Genomic DNA, 26,233 nt, shown 5'->3' with positions numbered 1-26,233 from the left:
ATCATAGCACTAATTCTTGAGCACATAAAAAAAAAAAATCACAGCAAGGGAAACAAATGAAGGAAGGCAAAGGGTAAGTAAGCAAACAAAACTCCAATCAGACCTTCAACAAATGCAAATGATATCAAACCTACTTCATTATTAAGTTAATGCTCCATGACATTACCATTCCCAAAAATACATGGCTGATTACAGAGTAGCTTGTGGGGAAGGGACAGAGAAGGCAGTTAATTGGAAAATGTGTTTTATTGTAGCTTACTAGCCTCACACATTTCTACACTCCCACTCACTGCAGAAACATCTTTATGAAGTCTGGGCAGCATAATTAGTTTGGTTTTGTTTAAATCTGCATCACTGTACAGGTAAGCAAAGCCTTTCAGCTCCCTAACTTTTCCCATAAGTTTTGCATCACTGAAATATGCATCATTTTACTTTTCGGGGATCTACTTCTTGTTGTTCTTCTTCCTACAGCTGGCCCGAAGCACTTCGTGAAGCGCCTTGTGCCTGTACCCAGCGTGCTTCTGGGCGTTTAAACCACTGCTGGTCCCGAGAGGGCCAACTTTGAAGAGAAATAAATAAATAACCGAGCTCCAGACAGAAGTTTGTGCGCCAGCCCGGTCTGTGTGCGCACCGCGGATCCCGCGCTGTCGGAACACGGATTTACGCAAAGGAAAAGTGAGAAAGTAAATAAAAGGACCCGCTGGGAAGGAGCCGGAGCCGCCTTACCTCCGGAGTACGCTCCGCGGGCTTCTTCCGCAGCGCCTGTTTGATCCTGGGCTCCACCGGGGCGCTCATCCTCCGGCCCGGCGCCCCCCGCCCCGCGGCGCCTCGGGAGCGGCTGGCGGGGCGCTGCCGCGGGGCGCGCCGCGCTCACACCGGCGCGGCCCGCCGGGGCTCCTGCCCGGGCTCCGCCGCGCTCCGGGCCCGCGGGGGACGCGCCCCGAAACGTTCCCCGCGCCGGGGCCCGGGCGGGGAGCGGACCGGGGGAGGCCGGGGCGGGAGCGGGGCCGGGCGCGGTGCCCGCCGCCGGGCTGGCTGCTCACCAGGCGGGCGGCGCTCGGGGCGCCTCGGGCTCAGCGGCGGCGGCGGCGCTCGGGGCGGGCGGCGGCGGCTCCCGGCGCGTTCCCGGGGCGGCCGGCGCCGCTCCCCATCGCGGCGCGAGCGCTCCGTGCGCGAAGTTACCGGCCCGAGCGGGACTCCCCGCGCGCTCGGCCCCCGCGGCTCCGCCCTCCGCGCCCGCACAAAGCGATGCGGACGGGCGAGTCGTTCCGCGGCGCGGCGCCAGAGGGTCCGCAGAGAAACCCCACGGCCGGCTACGAGCCCGCGTCTCCCCTGAACACGCCGGGAGTCGCCGCCCCAGCCCGGACCCCCCGCCCCGGTCAGCCACCGCGCATCCCCCGGTACAGAAAAGCGCGAGAGCGGGCGCTTTAACCCAGAGAATCAGCAAGAAGAGCGAGGGGCGGGGCGGGGCGGAGGGGGAGTGGGCGGGGCTGTGGAGAGCTCCGCCTCCAGGCGCCGCGGCGAGAGCAGGGGGCGGGGCCGGCGGGCGGCGCGGGGCGAAGGCTCGCGAGGGTTGGGAGGGGCCGGGCGCGTGCGCGGTGCGGGGCCGGCCGTGGCCGTGCCGGGCCCTCAGGAGGCCGCGAGCCTCCCGGGAAAGTTGCGTTTGTGCTGCCTGCGCACCCGACAGGAGGCGTGTTCCTCGGTAATTACATCCCAGAGAAAGCCTTTTCTGCATCGCTTGGGATCACAGTGTCCGTGAGCCGGCGTAACAGCAGGCCTGGTCATGGCACCGCTCCCCCCGAGTTTGCGTGCGTTCCCCCTTTCCCTCCCACTGCAGTTCAGAGAACGTTGATTCTCCCCCGTGATTCCCGAGCTTTTCCAAGCCTTTGCCTTTGGTGGCCTCCGGAGGAGTGGCCCCATGCTCGCGGTGCCCACTGAGGCCTCTCGGGTATGGTCCCGCTGCCCCGGCCCGAGTCGCCGGAGAGAGCTCGGCATTAAACATAAATAAGGAATTAGTAAGGAAATTAGGAAGGAAAGCGCTACCACAGCTCGGGGGTCCCGTGGGGTTTTACAAACTTCTTCCAAGCCCCGCACTGCTGGTCCTGACGGCCGCTCGGGGACAACAGGAAGCAGCCACATACCAAACACACATCGCTAGATTTTCCTTCCTGCTACAAGTCCGATTCTGTAATTTATGAGATCAAAGCTTTGCAACTTGTGTTTGTCCTTTTGCTTTTTTCCTCTTTCCTTCCTAATAACCAAGAGTGTTTTTGTTCCTGCCCTTTCTCCAGCTACCCTTTCCCGTTCTCTTTACCACTTGCCCTTTATGGCACAATTACCTTTGTTATGCTCAAGGACTTGATTGTCCCTTCCACGTTTTTTTATAATATTTCTACTGTTTTCTTCAAAAAAAATTTTTTTGAGGAAATACGACGTTTCCTCCAGTATAGACTGTTCTGATGCTGTGCCTGGTATCACTGCAGGCACAACAACCATGGTATGGACAGCCAGGATCTAAAATAATGCTACTCTTAACATCACAGTCATTACACTGCATGCATAACAGAGAGAATATGGGATGCTCTGACAGGAAAGACACAGGTTTCAGTCCCATAATACCTATCAAAACTCATTTTCATTCTTTTTTCCTTCTCTTTGAACTTCTGTTGTAAATGTAAGATTTCAAAATATCAGGTCTATTATTTTTCCAAAGGTCAGAAGTTTGTACAAGTTATTTGGCAGAACATGTTATCCTCTTTCAACTTTAGTACATAAAATATTGTTTCCAGTGGTGTGGGAATCTGCAGAGATTCCCTGCCAGGAACCAAATGGAAAAGTTAGAGAGAAAAAGTCCTCCTGAGTAACTACGGAGAAGAAAAGAACTGAAGCATGAATCCTTCTCTGTTAGGAGATTCTTTTTTTCTCTTATTTTTTCCTTTTTTTTTTTTTTTTTAATCAGAGATGTAATAGCAAATCAAGAGCTTTACCAGCTCAGTTTATTTTTAAAGATTGTGTAAAAATTAGTCAATACTCTCCAGGTGCAGGTGGCTGGAGAAAAAATTAACTAACAACTAGCAAGAAAACCCCAGATTTTGATGAGATCTACGCAGTCACAGTTCTCATGGATCTGAAATAAGCCCTATTCTTGGTTTTTAGAAGGGAACTCCTTTTACCACCTATTCCAGCTGTTCAGCATTCTACAACGAACATAACACAGAAGTGAACACTCAACCTGGGAATAAAGTTAGTAGCCTAAAAATTCCTTTTTCTTTGGCACACAAATTCCAATCCTGAACACCAGCCTACAGCCAGGCACTGAGCAGTGAGGGAGACACAAGCATTCCATGGGAACCAAAGCTGCTATTCCAATTTAATTGCTTGGCTCACCTGACCCATGAAACAAGACTTTCCTCACTCCAAAAGTACCTGAATTTGGGTAGGTAATGGCTCTAATAGCTGCAATTATTTCAGGGGCTATTTCAGCCATAGGTTTTATTTTCCCAGATATCTGGAGAACAATGGAAACGAGTGTCATGATCCTCACTGCTTATTGGTGTTACAGCCAATGTCTCCACGTGGTAAAGCTTACATGGTTAAACACAATTAAAAGGCTTTCACAAGTGAGTAATTTCAGGGCTGGGATTAAGGGAAGTGGCCAAGCAGGATGCCTGTTGTCCATGTAGAGGGGAAAATTTGCTTCCCCTTTATCTGGATTGTATCCCTGCACAAGTAAAGCATCATCACTTACTGCAAAGTTTTTAAATTGAAAACTAACAGTATCTGTATCATGTAAGGATCAGAGGTGCTTTGCTATTAATATGGATGAGTTGCAGTCCCAGGAGATTAGATATTTCTGCTTCAAGCATCTGTGAATTTGGGAAGACCAGCTGAGTTAAGGAGTACATCTCCTCCCACTATGTTCCCTCAATTGTTCTGCTTTGCTGACACTCCCAAAGATGCCTTTTAATGGAACGCTTTTTACCACCATGTGCACATCCCAGATTCCTCAGGGTAAAACTCAACTTCCTCACCTCTCCCATGGGGAAAGATTCATAATCATCATGCACTGAAATATTTAAAACGTTTATTTTTATGTATTCTATGCATTTAGTGTCCTGTGAGTTCTATTACAGCCTGGCAATTTCCTTCCTCTCATTCTCCTGTTAGGCAGTTAGGCTATTGGTTTTCATTTCTTAGCTTCGGAAAAAAAAATCCCTTTGGACATTCGTGTACATCTTTGGCAACAACTACTACCTAAGTGGTTAACATACCACAAGGAGGATACACAAATTAATTCTCTGCCTGACTAAAGGAAAAAAAATATTCTGGGATGCCCAATGGGCAGAACCTCTTCAGACAGAGGTACCTTATATACTTATTCTGATGATGAACTTCCTGAAAAACTGCGGAGGCAAAGGGATCATCAGGAATTTTGTAAGAGCTCACCTTTTGCAGGAAAGTTACATTTTTGCTAATGGCACAACACTACTCAGGTAGCTACGTAAGAAGGCTGATCTCTTGGCTATGACAGCATTTTGTAGCTCAAAATTTCCATTTCTAAAATTAAAAGTGAAATACCAAATTATTTTTGAAAAATCAAGAGCAAGAATTAAATGGTCCGAATACTGGAGCTACTTTTCCCCACTGTGCATATTTCCAGAGCTTCAGTTCAAAGGATAATGGTAAAAGTAGAAAAGAAGAAACAGAACTGTGAGATCATTATCTTTCTACTGTGTTATTATAATATTAGTTTAATATTTAGTTTTTAAAAACTAAACCCCCATCTTTAATCTCTTTAACTCAAGACTAACATGGCTTTCCTTCTAAAAAAAAAAATCTAGTATAGATTTTTCCTGAAGGGCTTTCATTCCACATATAGATATTTCCTGAAGAGTAGAAGCCATGTACACATAAGCAATTGCAGATCTCCTTGTGACAGTCAAACATTTATTTTTCAGCCTTTATCAACAATACAGAAACAAATGGGGAGCCTGACACCTTTTAAATGTGGGGATGGACCACTTTCTCTACTTACGTTTTACCTTCAGTGGCAATTTTCCTTTCTTTTCATGTTCACTCTCACACATCTGTGACAGTCTCTAACATGCTGAGTGCTGATGTGAATAGACTGGGCATTGAGACTGTGAGCCTTAAGACTGAAAGATTTTAAGATTATATTAACATGCAAAGAGAGGGAATGACATGCCCCAGCTGCTCCCAAGAGCAGCCTGAGCCATAGCTCAGCTGGAGGCAGTAATCATTTCCTAAGTCTTAGTCCCAGTTAAAGGACACATCTCTTAGCTGAGGGCAATTTGTGGGGTGTCTACAGGGAAGCCTTCATGGAGGACAGGTGGAAATTCTGAAGTAACAAATATTTTGTGCTTGAGGATGCACAGTGTGTTGGGAATATGTCACCCTGACCTTTGTGTCACATAATCCTTGGCCAGTGCTTATGGAGTCTTGGTTCCCAAGTCAGGACAATCTGAAAAGGAAAAGTGAATTGGGTTATTTGCTATTCATTTACTAAGGTTTCTGTGAGCACAAAGACAGGCATTGATGCACCCTCTGAAGGTTGCCAGTGAGGACAGTGAAAGCTGTTTGTGTTGAAAGAACACTGGCTGGCTGTGACACTGACATATATGTTCTCATCTTTCTCATTTCCCTTCCCTGTCCATATGGGAAACGAGGTGTGGAGGACATTCCTCTCGCTTGCCACTGCTGAGTGACTTGAAAGGGTCCATCCAGGGCCTGCCACAACCCTGATGGAGTTATCAAGTCCTGATGAATGTGAGTGAGTGGGATGAGGAAAAAAAGGACTCCTGCCAAATCACTGGAGCATCCAAACTGCCTCAGGTATGGTGTAGTGTACAACATTATCAACAATGTCTGACAGAATAAGAACTGAAAAAAAAAACATTCAAAATAACATTTAGACCCCAGCTGCTTTGCTCCAAGCCACAAGCTGGTGGCTTGTTACACCCTCCACAATTGAACAACTCTGTCTGAAACAGGCTCTTGTATCAATTTTTTTGTGTGTCTTCTGCCACTTTATTTTTACTACACACAACCTACAGATATGTGATTCCAGTCCCAGCACTTTGTTGACAAAACCCAAAAGAGCATATGGACCTGTCTAGATATTGGAGGTATCCATAAACAGTATACAGATATCCTTGCTCAAGCCTGAAAAAAATAAAGATGGGGGTGGCGGGGGAGAACCTACCCTGACAGTAGGCAATCTGGAGTCTGGTGACTGCTTCATTTGCATGTTCTTTGTTGCTAAAATCAGGTTACAGCTTCAACTGAAAGATTTTCTTCATTTGTCGTCAGAAACATCATGCCAAAAACCATTAGAAAGTGGAAGGTGGGTAAAAGAATGAGCTGGACACAGATTAAGATGAAGACTTAAGTAACAAAAAGAAAGAGCAATCTTGGCATGGGAAACTCTCCAACAGTAATTTGGTACCAGTTTTCTTATTCCCATTAATTTTTCAGAGATGTAAAAAGTTGTACAACTAAAAGCTGAAGAAAGAAAGAAGATTTCACAAACAGTGAGGATTTTGTCTGTGACCTGTTATAACCCAGAGAGAACATGCAATGGGATTTGTATTTTTCTACAGAGTAGCTATTTTCAGAGGCAAAAAGCCAAACACTTGCATAACTCAATGTGACCATTCTGTGTATCTGTGGCATTTGTTACTGGACAACACTTTGACTGACAATGTTGAGCTGGTAAAAGCATGGGGCATGCCTACAGAGAGCAGCTAGTTTAAATATTATAAAAATTAGAGTAAATAGGATCTCAGTCCTTCCCCTTTTTTAAGTAAATTGAGTAATTCTCCGAGCATGTGAAAAAAATAATAAAAAACTTCTCTTCTGCCAAAGAACAGGCCAACGGTCTAGACTTTCTCTTAACTGGAAATCATCTAGATTAAGAAACTCTGAATAAACGCCTGACAGGCAATTTCACTGTTTTATGCAATCAAATACACTCTACTTATTTGTGAAATCCTACGAGAAATAATACAGCATTTGAATCGAGACCAAGGCTGGGAAAGACCTGCATTTCTTACCGTTCTGTTCCTGCTGATGTTAAGATTCTTTGCAACCACGAGCTTTGCTACTGTAGCTTAGACCACAGTGACGATTCAGCCAGCATCAGATCAGCTTTCCATTGTTTGCAGACATTTGGTGTGTTTGTAGGAAGATACAGGTCTCTGTGTTTGTGTGTTTGTGCCTGTGTATAAACTATAATTTGATTACAAAGAAATGTTGCACAGTTTAGTAGAATCAGTCCAGGCCTGGGAGCCAGGAATGCCTGGTGAAGCCATTGCAAAGTTATGAAGACCAGAATTCCCTGTATCATCCTCTGGTTTTAGTCTCATTTCGATGCTGTCAATCTGAGTTTTTTGATGAAGAAGGGATAAACAACTCCTGCTGACATGAGTTAGCAAGAGCTCAGTTCCTCCATGCTCTTAAACTGGGTTCCCTCGCCTTGAAGCACTCGCTGTCAGGAGTGGTTGCTTTTATCATCTGTCTTCACAGGACGTCATGCATCCTTATGATTCCTTATGATCTCTTCTTCGAATTTTAGTGACCCTAAAGTGCTAATGACATGTTTAGTTCCCCATCCAAGCACAACCATATGGATGAGATGATATCAGGAAACTCACTGAAACCATTACATCTCAGGCATGCGGAATTTCCAGAAAGTTCCTGTTTTCAGCATTCAGTTTTAGTCTTCAAATGCAGAAGCATACAACCTGCTCACATGATGACAGCAGCATAACAGGACAAACTGTCTTCTGCAGACAAAATCCTAACTATTTTTAACTTTAGAAAGATCTGCAGATGACTCTTCTTCCACTCAATGTGGTTTTCCTCCCTTCCTTCTAGAGACCCTGCCCTTGGTAACTTTACAGTAATTCTGTGTCAAGGGATATTGATTCCTAACAGCATCCCAAGCCTGTGATGGCCTCTTCCAACCACCCAGAAGCTCTCCTGTATCAGATAGCTGAGATGCTCCTGCTCAGACTTTCTTTTACCTTCATGCTTCAGAAAGTTGCTCCAGAGAGATCACTGTCCTTCCTCAGCTGCAAGGGAGGGACACAAGCGTGTACCCAGAGGAACAGCCTCACCAGGGCAAAGCAGGTGCTGAAGGTACAGCATCAGACAGAGCCAGGAGAGTTAGACTCCTCCTGGAAGACCTGCTTACTTGTCCATACACCAAACAGAGAGGAACCCTCACAGCAAACCCCCTAATCCCACCCTGAGGGGCTGCAGCATCTCCCAGCTGGGATTTCACCCAGGAGGGAAGGCTGTGTCCAAAGTACAGCAACTCCTGGAGTGCGTGAATCTGCAGGGAGGGTAAATGTTAAGGGAGAGGGACGTGATACTTGATCCCGTGCTTTTTCATGAGATGGTTGTACTGGCTGGTTTTTTTAAATGCTAAAAGCACAACCAAACCTTGAATGAAAGGAAGCATTGTGTATGGAGCACAGGAAGAATTTCTTTTACTGTAACTCGTAAGGAGAAAAGGAAATAAAAGCAGAGCAGCAGTTAAATGAAGGTCAGATGATTGTATGAATCAGAGGGTGATGCAAGTTATCGAGTGCACAGCTGAGTGCTCCGCCCAATAAAACAGATGTCACCAAGTACACAAATACCACTTACCTATCACTGCTTACCTCCATGGAAATAGTCTTCTTCCTCAGAGAGAGAGGACTGAGGTTTTTTTAGGAAAATATTTATTAGATAGGATAGCAGTGATGACATTAAGGCAGACGCAATTTCTTAAGATTTTTAGGTATTTCACTCCATGTAGGTGAAAGCTGAGACACAGGCACTGCTCAGTCCTAAACACTGAAGAGGTGATAGAGGCTGCTGTTGGGGTATTTCCAGAGCTGTGTCTGGAAATGTATTTGCAATTTCCATTAAAAAGGGAAACACAATGAAATTCCTGCAGTGGCCTGCTTGGCCAATAGGAAGCACACTGACTTCCAGAAAAACCCTGACACCAAAAACAATCTTGTTAAGGTAATATAATTGTTGCATATGAAGTGACTCCACAAGTGGAACCAGGAACCTTTGACTTTTTCTAGAAAGCTGAGTGGAGCTGCCCTCTAAGTGCCCTTACCTCCCCTCTGTGCGTCAGGGATACTCTCAGTGCCATACCAGCACATTAAAAGCCATGGATTTTACCAGCAGATATCTCACTACCTTTTTTGATAAAAAAGTGACTTACTTTTATTCCAGAGCTTTTGCCAGTGGCAGACATTTTCCATGGCAGTCCATTGCATTGGAACAGTTGGATTTCATTGCTACCTTTATCCAAGGCAAAATTGCCTTTGCAGTAGAAGTGTTTTCTTTATATAAAATATTACTGTAGTATTTGCTACTTTGTGAACCATCATTGGGTCTCACACTGGGAGGGTATTACAAAAGTGCTGCACTTTTGAAGAAGGTACCAAGAGAAATGGAAACAGTTTGTGGGTTTGCAGTTAAGGAGACCCTGGGCAGGAACCACCCCAGAGCTTTTTCCAGTTGTGGTCTAAAGAAGGATGTGCACACACATGGTAAAGAATCTGCAATCAAAATTGGCAAGACAAGTATTGCAGTAAGAAACTGAGAGCAGAGCTCTGCAGCACCTTGGGCCCAGGGTGGGAATCATCAGTAAAGCCATGTCCTGGGATCTGGCAAGACTGTGAGTGGAGACAGGTGTCAGGGACACCCCAGACCTGAAGGTGCAGTGATGGTGGTGCAGCAGATGAAGCTGTCAGTAACTCATACAATAACAATGTAACGGAATGGTTTGGGTTAGAAGGAACCTTTAGAGGTCATCTTCTTCCAGCCCCCTGCCATGGGCAGGGATACCTTTCACTAGACCAGGTTGCTCAAAGCCCCATCCAACCTCACCTTGAACACTTCCAGGGATGGGGCAGGCACCACTTTTCTGGGCATCTTGTGCCAGGGCCTCACCACCCTCACTGCAGAAAACTTCTTCCTTATATCTAACCCAAACTGACCCTCTTTTCATTTAAAACCATTTAGTTTAAACACCATGAGCACAGAGGGGGTGAGGGTTCTGTTGCAGAGTGTTTTCCTCACTGAGATAATGAGACCACCACATGCTCCAGCAATGCTGCTCTGCTGCTTCTTTAGTTGACAGCCTGAACAGGAAATAGCCAATGAGCCTAATGAACTTTCATGCTTTGACTGTAAGTGATGAAGGCAGAGGACAGACACTTCTGATGGAAGACATTTCCTCCAAACCTGCCTCTGTTGTTCGCATCCTGAAGAAGTGGGAATTCACCCCATATTTCTGAGACTAATGACTTGCACTGGACAAACCCTGCATGGGCTCCAGCAGAGCCTGTGATTCCTGCACTGGAAGGATGAGCTGCTGTAGAAGCTTGCGATCCAGCAGGGTCAGCATCTTCCCAGCCAGCCAACCTGGGGAAAAAAAAAACAGACAAGGAAGCAAAGGTCAGCCTCAAAATATCTGAAAAGTTGTATTTAGGTTAAGGATTATTTTTCTCCTGAAAATTGTTTGTCTGAATTCACAGCTGTGAAGAGCTGCAGTTGCTAGGAGCAATGGGGATTCTTACCAGCCCAAGACAGAGCCCTTGATTTTAATACTAAATCAGATCAAGTCTACAGTTCTTAAAAAACTCTGTTTCATGGGAAGGGCCTGCTTTTCACTAACCTATAATTAAAGAAATAGTTTGGAGAGTTAAGCTGTATTTTGAAAAATAAATTCTCCTTCAGGCTGATGGCTTTTACAGCCTAACCAGCCTCAGAACAATGTCATGTGAAATGACAGAGATCAAGACCTTTAGTTAAACTGTACAAGAAAAACAGCTTTGGAGAATAAAGTGCATGATCATTAATTATTGCAGCACAAGGAACACAGCTGTAATTTTTTTGTTTGCCCAGAATATCTCCCACAAATTTTATGAGCCTTATTGTTAATACAAGAAAATGGGAGCCCTTATTTTTTCATGTCTTTTGGTAGTGATCAAAATTAGAAAAGATTTCTAGTTACAGCTGCTATTAATATATCTACTCCTTGAAAATGTGGTAGTTAATTTCTTAGGATTCAGTGCACTCAATAAGCTATTCAAAACTATAATTGTTCATGGCTGTAATTTTGAAGTAATTATAGAAATAACTATAGAAGAAATGCTGAACACAGTCTTTCCAACACATTGAAGTTCTCCAAAGTGAAAAGCATCCCTGTCAGGAAACTCAAGCACATAATCCCACTGTTACCCTCTGCCCTAAAGTCACCGTTTATAGACACCTTTGTAGCACAGGGTTGCCATTGCAACCCCAAAGGCCCCAAATGAGGGTGTTTGCTAAGGAGACATCCCGCCAGTGGCCATCCCGCCAGTGTGTCAGCACTGGGTGACCCCAAGGGACCTGATGGGGTCACCCCTGCACAGATTTGGGCTTTGCTTGCAGGCGCCTTCACCACTGCACTCTCTGCTGGCTCCAGGCTGTTTATAAACCACTTTTCTTTTGGTGACATTAGTGAAAATATTCTAGAAATTAATTTGATTAGCCAAGAAAACTAAATTAATGAGCCTTTGGGAAGTAAAATGCTCGTTTCTCAAGAAAATGTTCTCACACTTCTTCCTCAGTCCAGCTACATGCACTTCCGTAAGAAACACTGCCTTTATTTTCAATGCCACTTTAAGGAAAATGTTTGTTTTCCATTAAGAACCTAGGACAAATTCCACCTTCAGCTCTCCCACCTGGCCGCAGCATTGCCACCAGTGACACATTCACATGTCCCAGAGCTGCAACTTCAGCCCATCCTGCTCATGCAGGAAATAATGACGACAGCAGCATTGGTTGCAATTGCTCCAGCACAGCAGAGCCACCCACATGTAATCTGCACAACCCCCCCATTCCTCCTTAGTGCTTTTCCATAAGAAAAAAGTAGGGCCTGTCCAACCAGTGGAATCAAAGCTCATCTTAAGGAGTTAACAAAGAAGGAAAAGCAAGTTCCAGATTAAACAGACAATCTGGTTAGTGCTCAAAACTGAACAACGGGAGCAGGCAAAAGTACGGTGGTCAGAGAGTGTTTCACTCTGTCAGCATTTTAGAAAGCACAGGATAGATGAAAGCTTCAAACAAAAAAACACCAGCAATTAAACAATGTCTTATGGGCTAAAAGGCAGCGGCCCAGGGATGGCCCTGACCTCTGGCACTGCGGCACCGCAGGGCTCCCCTGGCCCCGTGCTGCCTGTGGCTTGCGCCAGAGGAAGGGGCTCCCTCCCGTTCATACAAGGTTCTGGTTTTTTAAAGTGAAAAAGATGCGCCAAAGCAGGACACTTCCATCCTGCCGCCCCTGGCTCGTTCTTCCTTAAGTTTTTTCTTGGTCTATAATTTCATTTCTAAGAACCTTTATCTAGAGAAAAACTGTTATCAACGGGGCTGGGTTGCAGGTCCTTAAGGAAAACAACACCAAACTGAACGCACGAAGGTGCAGTGAGAGGTGAATCCCAGCAGAAGTCCCCACCAGCACTCGGACTGGGCGCTCCTCTCGCAGCCGGGGGCCTGGTCAAAGCTGGGACATAGGCAGAGCAGCTGTGTCATAAGAAAAAGGCATCTGCTTATCGCCTGTGCTGCTTTGGAAATCTGGGACGCGCCTGCGGCCCAAATACTTCCTTTGGGATGTTGCAATAAGGACTGCTGGCTGGGCCGGAATGGCTCCTCCGTGCGGCCCGGCGGCACAGCTCTGCCCCGCAGTCACGGTCGCTCGCCCTCGCTGGTGTCTGAGCACCCAGACAGCTGCCTGGCTGTACTGCAGGGCTCCGAGAGGGAGCTCCGGGGAAACCTGGCCTTGAAACAAAGCGAGTCCTCGGCCCGAGTCAGTCCCAGCAGGAAGCAGCCCCGCGGCCGGGCTCGCCCCGCGAACCACCTGGGCCGGTTGTTCCGCCCGCAGCGCATCGCGGCACTCCCTGGGTGCCGATGGGAGCCGGGGCACGAACTGCCCTGCCCACAGCTACGGCCAGCGCGGGCATTGCTCAACCCACCGCGGCTTTGAGCAACAGGAGCGGGCAGAGGCAGCGCCCAGGCGCTGGCGTTCAGCTGACGCGCGCTGAGGCGAAGGGAAGGGCACGTGTCACCGCCGTGCCCGCTGAGGTCATGCCGGACGCAGGAGGAGCTGCCGGCTGCCTCACCACCAACCACGCCACTCCTGAGTGCTTTAGGCAGCCTTTCCTTATCACTGGCATCCCAAACCGCCGGACCAGCTACCTGCTGTCACCTGCCTTTACTCCTGCACCTCCTTGTACCGTAACCACCAGCCACAGGCGTTAAGAGCTCTCTGGGCCCTGCTGCAGCTGGTTCTCAGGAGCTCAGGCACTGATCCCCACCCTCGGAGCAGATGTCTTAAGCTCTAGCTGGGAACAAACAGCTGGAACACACAGAGGTTTAGAAATCAAATTCTGCCGCTGTATAAATATTTTTGGTAATGAAAATAAACAAATTCATGGGAGCAACATGCTGCTTCCTGCTACTGTGCTTCTAGGAGGAGACAAGCTGCCAGAGAGCCTGAGCAAGACCCGAGTGGGTGACGTGTAGGTGATGGCTCACATGAAGCTGTTCATTTCCAGAGGCCACACAACTGCCCAGCCTTGCAGGCCAGCAGGTATTGCTGAGGCAGAAAACGCTGCCCAGCTGCAGTCCGTCGGTGGAAGGAGAATCACAGCAGCTCTCTTGCACATAACCCCTCACTCCAGCTCTTCCACCAGGTTCCTGTGGGGACCCACAGCCCCGTGGGATGCTCCACGCTGGCACTTTCCATGCCAGTTGGGGCAGGAGCTCTCACTCCTGTTCCTTGCTGTTGAGCTGCCTGACCTGTAATGTCTGTACAGGAAAATTAACCACCCCTTTGGGAGAGCTACCAGGCACACTGGGCACAGATGATTTACCTTCCAGCTCCTCTGCCAAAAGACTCAAAGCAAAGCTGCTGCTGCTGCTGGGGAATCAGGTTCTGCTCCAAAAGCCTGGACAGATCATATAGGATTTGAACTTGTGGTTCTTTGGCAGTCAAAACAGAAAAGTGCTGCTTCCAGTAAAGAAGCATCTGCAGCCAGCATCAGCAACGCTTTCTAAAACCTGAAGCACTGGTGTATTTAGATCTGCCTGTAGCAACAGCAAAGATGATCTTGTACAGAGGGAAGACAAGAAGGCTGCAGGGGTGGTGTGCAAAGCCTGTAACTGCTCCTGTACCACAAAATAAATGAGGGGATGGCTGGAACAGAATGTGCATGCTGCAGCACATAAACAGAGATGTTCCTTGCAGCACAGAGACTCACAAGTCTTGTGTATCTCCAGGCTCTCTGCTTACTTTTACCTCCAACTACAAGGCCACTGCTTTTTAACAATAAACGTTTGAGAGAGAAGAAAGCAACAGGAGCTCAGCAAAGAGCTGTTAAGAGCTCTGTGCTTTTGTGCAACAAACACATCAAGCTGTTTCCCACACCTGGATCCAGAAATTGCCCTGTGGTTACTCTGCTCTAAGCCACACAGAAAATAATCATATCCTCTTCTGCAGACCCCTGGGAATAATGTGGGAGATGAGAGACGCCATGGTACTCTGGTGCCTGTGGCTTCCTTCCTGTCTTTGCCTCAGCTAAGTGAATTAGCTTTCGCTTTTGTTTCAGGAAAATTAGGGAATTACAGAAAAGGAGTAACAATACATTAAAAATATTGGCTAGCAAGTGCTATGTCCCCCCAGTCTAGCTGGAAAGTTAAAAAGGAAATCAATTCTGGGCATTAACATCAGCATTTTCTGGATGCTGCAGTGATTACACTGCTGAATTTACTGCTCACATCATCGCTGCCAAACACCCACACAGACACATGACTCCAGTTACTCTTGCCATCCCCGTCAGGAGGACACCTCATGACCATCTACTCTGGTAACACAAAATTCTCTGCCCTCTGTCAGGTGCACTCAGCCCAAGAAGCCCTGCAGGAGGTCTGACAGTGCACAGTGCCCATCTCAGCGTTCCATGGCAGAACTCCCAGCTAAAGCCGAGCATCTCCTGCTGCAGACTCTGCTGGAGCTGCCTGCTCGACACCTTCAGTGCTGCTGTGGGGCTGCAGGCTCTGCCTTGTGAATCCATCATGGAAGAGTACACCAGGCCAGCAATAACCCTCTGTGTTATAAAGGGCAAGGGATCCTGTGTTGCTTTTGTTGACTCACCCACACGGAGCACTGTGCCATTCATACAGTGTTACTTGGGATGCCAACAGAGAAGGCAGAGCCAGAGCAATTCATCCTGCATGCAGGGAAACCCCACGGTGCTGTTACAGGACCAGTTTAAGCACCCAAGAGTCAGTTGTTGTGGCCTTCACTCCTCTGAGAGAGGACAAATTCCATTCTTCCAAACACTCCCATCACGGGCATCCTTTTACAGGATTGGCAGGTGCAAGTGGAAATCCTAGAAGGCTCCTGTGCTGTCTGGCTGTGCTGAATGTGAGACCCACAGTGTTCCCTGCCCTGCAGCTGGTCACTGCAAGTCAGGGCTCGGGGACACGAACCTCAGCTCGTCCCTCAGCTCATCCTGCACTTCGCATGTGGCAAGGGCACCCGGGCAAATTCGTACCAGGGCAGGAAACTACGTAGCATTTCTGAAGAAGAAAATAGAAGATTTTCAAAATAGAAGATGCAGCTGCTTCGGGCAAAGGTTTCTGTCTTCTGGTTGTCCTTTTTCCATTCTTTGGGAACACAGGACCTTATTTAACCTAGATGCTTTAAAGCCTCATTTGTACACTCTGCTACATCTTCCTAATTGTTTTTCCTGTTGTATGATTATTACTTCACTTTTCTTGGCAGCACTGCTATCACAATTTGAGCTTAGATTTAATAAAACTTTACGAAGATTCCTCAATATCGTTCATTCCTGTGCAGTAGCCCAGAGAGACAGAGAAGGGATTGTACTCAGGCAGATGGGCACAAATACAGTGGCAAACACAACAGCAAACACCTGTGTGACAAATTTCCTTGCAGGTCACTTCAGGAATGAATGTATGAACCAGTGGAAGACAATGGCTTTCTGCTTATGTTTGTTCACCTCACACAAAGTCAAGCATCAGTACAGAGGATCAGGGCCTCCCTCCCATCTCAATATTACCTTCTGGGGGCCAACAACATTCACAGCTGAAGGGACAGCAAGTTCAATTATAAATTCCTGTTTGAAACAATTAATTCCTTATGAGATCCCAAATTCAAATGGCTGCAGCACTGCCAAGTGCCAGAATCAATGTCCCAAAAAGGGGAACTGAGAGGAGACAGGTCAAATGCAAGATGGTTCACTAACCCACAGACTCATAGCACATGTCAAAAAAGGGACACAAAAGGTACAGAACTAAACTGACATACTGTATTTATTGCACAAATTTCCCCTAAAATTGGGAATGGTTATTATAATACAAGTGCACATCTTGGGAAATATATACAAAAACAGAAGAGATAACAAGTATGTACATTTTACCCAGCATTTTACAAGTACCACCATCTAAATAATTTAGAGAAAGCAAAAAATTGTCATAAAACATCTCTAAGAACTAATAGGGAAACCATATGCAAGGTGTAAAATCTGTTCTTTTAAACAGTTTTTTGTTCTTAGCAGCCCAGTGTTTGCCAATTGCAACAAAATCAAATTTGCTAATTTGTGTGCCTAGTATAATTAGGTTTCAGCCAGAAAATTAAGACATGTTAATAATGGAGATTGGGAGTAGTGGAAAAAACAAATCAAACATTAGTTTTCTATTCACATAAAAGAACAGTGATATATTTTAAAAAGTCAATTCTATATCCTGTAAAAATCCCTTTTCGTATTTAACGAACAGACATACGTACCACATTGTTCACGTACCCAAAAAGTTAACTCACAGGAAAACTTCCCATCACACAAGGGTTTTGGTTGTGTTCTGCCCACAATACTGCCGAGAGGTGGAGAGGGTGCTGCCATGCCAGGAGGGACTGGCACTGTGGGAGGATGAAGAGGAAGCTGCACCCGTGGCTGCTCCATCAGGGACTGACTGAGCACATCATTAATGCCATTACTGGCTGGTGTTGGGCAGAGGGCAGCAGAGAAGGTGCCACTCAACAGCCACCTCCTTCTCCTCTCACTGCAATACTCACTGCAAGCCGTGCAAGGGCCTTTCTGGAGAGTCAAACCCATTTCAAAGTGACCCCAACAATTCGTGCAATAAAGGCTCAAATGAGGACCAGTATTCTCCTGTAAGGATCATTATGAGCACAGTCCTGGGGGATGCCAGGGTGAGGGTGCAGCTGCCCAGCTCTCTGGGCACATGCTGTGGATGAAATCACCCACGGAACCTCCCAAGGCACAGGCAGGAACCCTCCTCTGCCAGCCCCAGTAGCACAGACACTGCCAGGTCACTGCTGCCAGTCTATGCACAACACGGTGTCCCAGCTACTGCCTATGCCACATATCCTAGCAAAGAGTTAAACACCCATGCTCTGAGTACAATCCTATATTTCATTAGAAATGTGTTTACACAACTGGGCCCCTGTTTTGTTCTCATTCCAAAAGCCAGATGTAATATAAGAAAAAGGACATTTGAAAAATGGGAGAAACAAATCCTTGGATCACATATTAAACACGAGGTTTTCCCCTGCAGCAGTCAGCATTAGATTTTATATACAAAAGAGTTTCCAATGACACTGCCTGTATTAATGTTGGGGTCACTTCCTGATGAAGACTCAGTCCTACATGGAAGGGAGGGGTGGGTTTGCCACGTAGATCTCCCTGGAACAGAGTTTTAGGTGACAGATTTTAAGTAGTACTGAAAAACTACTCCAGGTGAATCCTGGCCCCAGAGAAGGAAGGGACGAAAGTTCTGTCACTGACAGAAGTGAGGCAGGGATATCTCCTATTGTTTTCAAGTTTATCAAATGGTTAAAAGAGATTTGTACTTAAAGTAACTCTGCAAACAACAATAGCAGGCGTGCTGTGCTATTGAAAAGATGATTACAGAATGACGTATTTATAGAAATTTTATAGTTTAGCGACCAAGTGAATACGTGTCTCCTACTTGTGTGGATAATCCATGAATTTCAATATACTAAACCTAACAGATGAAAACAGAAACTAAAAATCAGCAACATTATTTGGCTGCTAGGACAAATATGCAAAGCAAAGCCTAGAATGAAGTGTCCAGTTAAACTGAGGTAGTAGAGCCTTCAAAAACATAATCCACCTCCCACTGCCTATTTACATTACTTACACCAGGTTGGGTCCATCAGCTACTAGTACAGCTGTTGTATATACAATGACAAACCAGTGATGGCTGAGTAAAAGAGAAATGCTGAGAATAAAATAAACAACATTTCCTGCTGGTAGTTATACAAGTGAGTAGAAAAGGGATTAGAGTCATCTGCAGCAAGGGTGTATTTGTCAAAAAATAATTTGGATATTACTACACTATGGTGTAATCAATGTTCACTTTTTTTGTAGAATGTATTTAAAAAATGTATCAATTAGTTACCTGAGCAATTAAGGGAAATAGTCTACTCGTTTTGTCCCCAATGCTTTGGTACAATTATTTCTAGCTCATTATTTCAATAGCTGACTGACTGCTGTAAAAAGAATATGGTGGTCCAAGATTTTACAGATCATAAAAAAGTTAGAGGTAATTGTCATGTCATTCTGGGGAACCCACAGGGAAATTTCAGCCAACGTTCTCTTGAGATTATTTTTGTTTTTAACATTTTGATTATGTTGACGAAGAAAAGCATCATCTAGTATAAAGCAACATTTAAACATTATAAACATTTAATACTGGTTACAGCATCCAGCCCAGAATCTCCATTGCTAGTTTGTCTGCTGGCCTCTTCCTCCGTTTTCCCTGTCGCCCTCTGTCCCCCACTATTCCCTCTTCCCAGGAGAAAGATCATAAATAAATTCTGCAGCTGACTGTCATTAATAAGCTTCTTACAAAAAAAAAACAGGCCTCTGCCCCGTTCTTCCTCTGGGAAGTATTCAGAATTGGACTATGACGTGAAAAAGTAGAAGTTGTTTACAAATCATTGCAGCTTGAGAACTACAGATCCCAACGTGATCCTCATCAGCTGCAGCCTGGCTGAAGGCAGCTGCTCTCTTGTTCAGTTTGTAAGGGGTGATGGCATCACGTATTTCTTAGAGCAGTTCTTCCTCCATTCCCCAGTATAAGTCAGAGTCAGCCATTGTGGCAGAAACTGCTAAAAAAATGCATCTCTTCAGCTTTGCTAAAATCTCCACTTTTCTGTGGCGGAAATCTTGGGCTTACTCAGTTTTCCTTTCTCCTTTCTTTATCCTTTTTTTTAAATCGCTAAGTGGGAGAGGAGAAGTCTCCAACTGTTTGCACACCATGCAGTCATATATGGAGGTGCTGCAAGCTCAACAAGCAGTTTGTTTTACTTGCTGCAAAGAGAAAGGAGCCAGAACAAGTTGTCTTCCACTTTGTTTCCAGAGAGGAAAAAGTCAAAGTCTGTGGCCTCTGGCATTTTAAAGCAGGATCTGGGCAACGTACGGAGAGTGAGTGCTCGCTACAGCTGCCAGCAAGGGGAGGTCGCTGGATTCAATCCTGAAAGGAAGCAGAAGAGTCATGTTTAATCCAGCCTGAAATGTCACTGGGCTGAACACGTGTCAGAACCCACACCGCCTGCTTGAGCCCCAGCACTTGCACTTGGGCCATAGGCTACACGCTGCAGCTGCCAGATTGCTCCTCCCAGCCCTCCAGATGTGCCTGCTCCCACAGTGTCAGCACTGCCTGAGCTCCCACCTGTCTGCTGGGTTTTTAACAGGGCAAACAAACTGGTGAGGAAGCACATGGGGGAAGGAAAATTCCTGCCTAACTTCAGAGTAAAGGGAATAATAGCTGGGGGACACAGTACAGGAGCAGAGGACCAGCTAAAGCTGCCACATCCAGCACCACACATGCTCTGTGTGCCTTCCTGCTCATGCTGCACTCCTCTGCAGGAAAACATACTCAGAGCCTTCCTATAAACACCCCTTAAATAGCTCCTCTGCCCATGTCTCACACCCACAGAGAGGTATTATGTGCCTTACATGACACAGAGAGTGTTTCCTGCCATGCAGGGAAAGTCAACCTGGAGGAATCAGGTGCCCCATGCTGTTCAGTGACGAATGAACAACTAAGAAGGGAGTTTGATAAGCTCCAGAGTGCTGAGCCCATCTTCCTGCCTGCAGGGAAGACCGAAAGGCTGGGGGATCCTTGTGATTGAGCAATGCCTAAGGAGAAGCCTGAAGCCATGGGTAACTTAGGAGTTCCAGTCCCATTTAGGAATCCATTTCGCCGTGCTTAGGAACAAGCCCAGGCAGAGGGTGTGGCACCAGGACACCCAGGGCAGCACTGCTGGGAGAAGTTTGTGACCATACCCCAGCACCACGCCCAGCTCCTTGACATGGACTCTCATCTGGCCCTTGAGATACTCGGACAGCATCTTGCTTTTGAAGTAGAGCTCCTGCAGCCGATCCTCCAGGTGCATCACACACTAAAAAAAGCAAAGGGAGTTGTGTCAGGGAGAAGACCGAACCAAACCAGAAAGCACACATCCCACACCCCTGTTCTGTGGCCGTGTCTAGGTGAGATATTCTCTGGCAAGACTTTTATTTTTGAGCAGAAGCCTTTGATTACATGTTAAATCAAAATTAATGAGGCAGCTGTTTTGATTACAGTGGCATTTCAATAGGCATCACAAACAGCTACACCAGAAGTTGCACTGGCTATGAATACAAACACCAGGCAGAGCCCTATGTATCTCTAACCGTGAAGCTAAAGGGTGCTTGAAAACCATTGCCCTCGTGATTTCCATTTAGACTTACAAAGTTTGGAGATAAATTATGCTTGTAAAGCTGAAGAGTGGAATGAAGCAGGTTGGAGACGAGACTGGAGACTAACACTTCTTTTCCTAGTTTATTCTCAATCATTCGCCTCTGGCTACTGGCCACTTGCACCGTCCATTTGTCCGTGTCTGCAATAATGCAGACAGCTTCTGCAATGGGCTCGTCCAGAACAGGGTGCTAGGAACAAAAAATGAAGAGCAGATCCCCAAGAATGACAAACGACAGCAGTCTTTTCACAAAACTTTTCACAGAAATATCCATCCTGGGTATTGGGACAGCACTGCTGGATAGCAGGGTAGCATCCCAGACACTGCTTCACCTAAAATACATCTGCCCACATTGCATTCCATCCATGAAACCAGCGGGGTTTTGTGAGCAAGGCACAGTCTTAGAAGGATAGTGGCTATTTTATATTTTCTTACAGGCTTTAAAGCATGTCACTAGCTGACAGTTACATCTTTTTGGTATTTGATATAAAGAGTTCTGACATATCTAAAGTATATTTTAAACTCCTAAAACTGAAAGCACCAAAAATCCAACTTGCTGTTTAGTGTGGCTGTGTTAACGAGGTCAGATTATTCCCAGCTGTCACTGGGAGGCCAGCAGAGGGAGTTAGGAACCAAGTCTGTGCCTTGCCATTCCCCCCTGCTGGTGTTCCACCTCTCCAAAGCCACGAAAAAGGGTTCAAAAAAGGGAGTATTTGGAAACCCACTGTCCTCCCCTAATAAATTTTCTGGGCTGAACTGTTAGCAATTATCTGCTTCCAGGGAGTCAGCAAGGGCATGCAGAGAAGGGCTGCAGGTCTAATGCACATTGCTGAAGTGAGAAGTAGAGAAAAGGGGACATTTTGGAAGGTCTCAGGAAAGTGGCTGTTCACCAGTCTGTTTTTCCTTATTCTCTGGGGAATAAACTAGATGGAGCAGATGTCACACTTTCAGTGACAGCCTGCTTTCTACTTATTTTCTGGTAAAAGGGGGAGGAAATACCACACTTCCTAGTCATGCCCCAATTCATCTAGGGAAAAAAACTGCTGTGGAGGAGAGATGATCTCCAACATGTCAGAAGAACAAGTTCCCTTCAGACCATTATCTTTACACTGGTTTCTCCTTTTCCAATGAGGACAGTGCTGTTGGACACATGGATTACCATCCTAAAGAAGGACCAATGTCTCCAAAACACTGAGCATTCGTGATGGAGAACACATTCTGCTGCACAAGCAGCAGCACATTGGTCAGACGTTGCAGGGACAAAGGAGGGAGCAATGAGAGCTTCTGCACCACTGCAGAAGGACTCTGTGCCCAGGAAGAGAGGCACAACCTCAGCATATGGGCTTGTTTAACATCCTTCCATTCTGTGGGGACACAACCATCAGCTGCCAAGCCTACAGGAGACAATGATACAGCTCAGCACTGAGATCCATCTTCCCAGGGCACAAGCCTCCCAGCTGGCTTCAGTGGGAGTCTGATCTTTCATGCTCCAAATTGCAGTGAAATATCCACGTTTTTCAGATATATTAATTGAGAGCGGAGAAAAATTGGTGACCTGGGACTGGAGAAATCTGACAGGAGCTGTGACAGGAAATATTTCCACTTCCAGCAGGTTTGTACCTTCACAAACATTTATCTTTCCCTACTGTGAGAAATACATTTACCAAATATAGCTTAATTACCTGCACAGCATGAGACAAATCTGACACCAAACAGTGCCTCAGCTTTTCATCACTTCCTATTCCTTGCAAAACAAAGTCAGGGACGTAAGAGGAACAGTAGCCTCCTAGTAAGGATCTTCCAAAATTGGCAATACTGGGCTGGACAGAGTTGACTTCAACTAATTTTGACCTGCAAGAAAGGCATATCAAAGAGATGTACAACAGTAAACAGCAAATTCAGCTTACACAGGTTGCATTTCTACTTTTTTCATATCTCTTCTAACTTGAAGTCAAGCACTTTTTAAAAAAGGTTACAGTCAGCTTTTGCAGTCAGCTTATAATGGAACAGAGAATACAAGCCAAGATCACAATACACCATTAGTATTTTTTTCCAGACAACTGATCTCTCAATATTCCTCAACAACCAGCAAGCTCAAGAGACTTTTCCAACCCCTGATGCCAAGTTAGGCTACAGCCCTCCAAATATGTGACATGAGAAGAGGCTCCATCTTTTTTAGGCTCTGTTAGTGCTGAACAGTACTTACCCAGGGAAGGGAATCTCATATTCCTCTGCCCAGTCTTCTTGCTCTCCTCCATAATAGTTACTGCCCAGTCTAGTTAGATCATGGCCTGTATCCTCACTCTCGCTGTCACCCAGGGCACTGTCTGAACTCTCATTTCTTGGAATGTCCCAATCAATTCCCGGGGCCACCTTTTTCTCTATGTTTTCCCTGTCCCCATGGGGGACGCGAATAGAGATTTTCTCTCTTTGGTCCTGCTCATTAAAGCAGTTTTTGTAGGTCTCTTGTCGAACAGAGTCCATAAATTTACAAAATTCACTAGGTGGTTTGCAAGCCTTTGTACACAGCTTTTTAGAAAATTCTAAACTACTGTTGTGAGCAAGAAGGTTTGCAGCTGCTTGCCCTGGAATATCATCAGTAGTCTGGGTTTCAACTGAACTGTCATCAGTGAAATATTCATCAAACAGACTCATGCTCTCAGCACTGTATGGGTTTGAGTTCCAGCTCTGATGCTCACTAGCAACTTGAGGAAAGGGTTCAGCTGTCCCACAGTCTCTATTTTGGTCCTCAACAGTTTGTTTAGCTTCACAGTTCTGATCAGCAGACACTCCTGCCTCCGCTGCTGGCGGGCTGTGATGCCTGGCAATTTGTTCCACTACTGCCTGACTCCTCAGTTCAATGTCTGAATCAGGTGACATGGAATCTCCGATGAGGAAAGTCACCTTTGTCTGAGCCTCGGCAGCGCTGCATGGAAACGTGTCCATGAAGAGCTTATCAGGTGGCTTCTTCTCCACAGCAATGCCGGGTGTCCTTGTCCCACCTCCCGCCTGGCTGCCCGGCTCCAGTGCATCCTCACTCCTCCACGTGCTGGCTGTTGGCTCCAAACAAGATTCTGTCCCCACACATTTCTCGGGCGAAGCTGACCCTGTGCACACCACAGTCTCTAGTTTGGCGTCCAGGCAGGGCCTTGGTTGTGTCACATCCACGGCATCTTCCTGGCCATCCTCAGGAACGATGGTTCTGTTCTCATCTGAAGAAGATTCCAGCTCTACCTTAGGAGTGCTTTGCATGTCTTCTCTCTCTTGCTGTGCAACACCTTCTATGTTCTGTGCGAGGGAAATGGGACATTTGCAATATTTACAGCTGCAGTTGGGAGCTCTCATCTCTTCAGACTCAGTGGGTAGCAAGTTGCCCCTGTTCTTGTGCATTGTGACAAGCACATACTCAGACTCTTCCACTTCTCCTTTTTCCAGCGTGGTAGTGATAACAGTGCCAGGCATGACGATGGCCTCATCTTCCCCATTTTCCAGAAGGTGTGTCTCTTGAAGTTCAGAGCATCTGATGAAGTAAGTGAGGAAATAAAGCAGCCTCTGGACCAGGTCATGTCTTTTGCCAACCACGACTGTTTTCGCTAATCTCACAGGTGATCCAATGGCCCCATAAAGGTCACCTAGGACAGGAAATTAAACACACAATTACTTGGCATCTTTGCAGTAATTTATTCCTCTAACAGCCAGCTGTTGGGCCGCTTTTCAAAGACCAGGTCTACAAGAGAGAAATACTAAAGCAGTAGAGTTACAACAGCTATGCTGTGTTTTCAGTAAGAGAATCCCAAAGATGCTGTTGGTGTGATCTGTAAGGTGAGCCACTGGTCAAGGGGACATCTGATCTCACACATCAGGGAGCATTCACACCACCTCACTCTGGCTTTGGAGGCTCTTCTCCTGGGATCCTTATACAGCCATGGGAGAGAGGAGGCACCTGTGCCAAATTACCCTGGAGAGTCTGGAAAGTGGGCTGGACTTTTACCCATAAGAGAAAGCTGTAAAAGAAATAAACCTATGCCAGGAACGAGGACAAAAAGTGACCATGGCAGGTGCGTGGCTGAAGCCAACCTTCTCCTCTTCCCCTCCTTGAGTCCTGCTATGGGTTGGATGGGGTGTTCTGGCTGTACTCGAGTCACCTGGGCAAGTGCCTGTGTGTTCTGGAGGTATTAGGGCACTGCATGACTGCAGGGCTGAGGGGACAAGGAGTCCTCTTGAAGGCCACCCTAACCACAGTGGGTCCCTCAAGCCACATGAGACCTGAAATCAAGTTTTCTTGCCAATACCCTGGCTGCTCCTACCTGTACAATAATAGGACAACATCACAAAACCTTCCTTCCCTTTCCTAATCAAATCCTCTGATTGACTGTGTGTGCAGAGCAGGACAATTTGACCTCCCCTGCTCTTCTCTACTGTGCAATTATCAGACAGTATGGCCAGCTGCACCACTGACTGGGCTCTGAGACCTTCCCTGGGGGTTGCCAAGCTTTGACTTCCTGTTCTGCTTCACTCTGTTGTATTAAAAGTATGTTCACTTCTGATCAAAAGATGAGATTTCTTGGTTTTCTCATTCCAGAATGAGGTTTAGTGATAGTGGCATCCCAAAACATAAAAGCAGATTTTCCTTATAGGCGGAGGAGGACCAGAGGAGGCCTGGAATTCTCCACCAGCACCAGAGCAGGGGACCTTAAGGGACCCAACATAAAGGACTAAAGAGAGCTTTACTTTTTGCCTAACATATTTTAATGGATAATGCCTTAAAAACTTAAGAGCATAAAAAATCACAGTGACCACCTCTAAGCTTGAAACACACTTTTGTCTCATTTTGTATTAAAAATAAACAACCTGTGAGGGGAGTAAGCAGCATCATAAACCCCACCTCATGCACTCCCATTTATGTAAAGCTGCTGGGGGTTTAGAGGTATTTGCCACGTACCGAGCTGAGCCCACAGCGGGTTGTAGGGATGAGTTTTGGCCAGCATGTCCACACTCTGGGAAGAATGCTTCTCTAGGAAGATTCTTATTGGTGGCTGGCCATTGGGCATGACAGTGGGGACCCAGGCCAGGTGGTTAGTCAGCACTGCAGTCAGCAAAGCTGGTAAAAACCTGAAAGCAAAAGTTCAACATGTTTTTTCTTTTTCCAGATATACACTCAAGATGTTAAACTAACAGCAGCTCTAGTCTATATGGATCAAGATTAAAGAAATAGCCTGACAAAATCAGCAGAGATCATCCCTTCAAGTCTTGGTTCCTTGTTAAGAGAAAGGGTGGCTGGACCCTCCCTCCCACCCTGGCAAAGCTCTTTTTAGAACACACATTTAAAGTAAAATGAAATATTTCAAC

At 46.2% G+C, this 26,233-nt stretch overlaps 2 protein-coding genes and 2 long non-coding RNA genes across 19 annotated transcripts in view; 1 reads left to right on the top strand and 3 right to left on the bottom strand.

The window, feature by feature from the left end:
• Positions 1 to 810, bottom strand: part of RAPGEF6 (Rap guanine nucleotide exchange factor 6) — a 122,401-nt gene extending 121,591 nt beyond the window's left edge. For all 12 annotated transcript variants that reach the window (XM_053956304.1, XM_053956313.1, XM_053956308.1 and 9 more), the window contains exon 1: positions 727 to 810. In XM_053956304.1, coding sequence (XP_053812279.1) covers positions 727 to 795 — 69 coding nt within the window. In that variant the 5' untranslated portion in view covers positions 796 to 810. The remainder of the gene's footprint in view (positions 1 to 726) is intronic.
• A 395-nt stretch (positions 811 to 1,205) lies between these two features.
• LOC128795515 (uncharacterized) lies at positions 1,206 to 26,233 on the top strand. Of its 3 annotated transcripts, XR_008433573.1 has the most exons (4): positions 1,590 to 1,702; positions 5,688 to 5,853; positions 6,290 to 6,364; positions 6,496 to 10,069. It is a non-coding gene; the product is annotated as an uncharacterized LOC128795515 (long non-coding RNA). The 3 variants fall into 3 exon arrangements; XR_008433575.1 differs by lacking the exons at positions 1,590 to 1,702; positions 6,290 to 6,364; positions 6,496 to 10,069 and adding exons at positions 1,206 to 1,400; positions 26,035 to 26,233; XR_008433572.1 differs by lacking the exons at positions 6,290 to 6,364; positions 6,496 to 10,069 and adding an exon at positions 26,035 to 26,233.
• Positions 10,140 to 15,314, bottom strand: LOC128795516 (uncharacterized). The gene is made up of 2 exons (XR_008433576.1): positions 12,487 to 15,314; positions 10,140 to 10,452 (listed from the first exon to the last, which is right to left on the bottom strand). It is a non-coding gene; the product is annotated as an uncharacterized LOC128795516 (long non-coding RNA).
• FNIP1 (folliculin interacting protein 1) overlaps positions 16,390 to 26,233 on the bottom strand; it is a 64,167-nt gene continuing 54,323 nt past the window's right edge. For all 3 annotated transcript variants that reach the window (XM_053956318.1, XM_053956320.1, XM_053956319.1), the window contains 6 exons: positions 25,827 to 25,996; positions 23,091 to 24,516; positions 22,567 to 22,735; positions 20,877 to 21,074; positions 20,430 to 20,545; positions 16,390 to 19,614 (listed from right to left, as the gene is read on the bottom strand). In XM_053956318.1, the coding sequence (XP_053812293.1) occupies positions 19,536 to 19,614; positions 20,430 to 20,545; positions 20,877 to 21,074; positions 22,567 to 22,735; positions 23,091 to 24,516; positions 25,827 to 25,996 (2,158 nt within the window). In that variant the 3' untranslated portion in view covers positions 16,390 to 19,535. The remainder of the gene's footprint in view (positions 19,615 to 20,429; positions 20,546 to 20,876; positions 21,075 to 22,566; positions 22,736 to 23,090; positions 24,517 to 25,826; positions 25,997 to 26,233) is intronic.

Source organism: Vidua chalybeata, chromosome 15, assembly GCF_026979565.1.
Source record: "Vidua chalybeata isolate OUT-0048 chromosome 15, bVidCha1 merged haplotype, whole genome shotgun sequence".
NCBI classification, from domain to species: Eukaryota; Metazoa; Chordata; class Aves; order Passeriformes; family Viduidae; genus Vidua; species Vidua chalybeata.
Note: the sequence above shows the minus strand (reverse complement) of the source record. Positions and strands in the feature narration are given on the sequence as shown.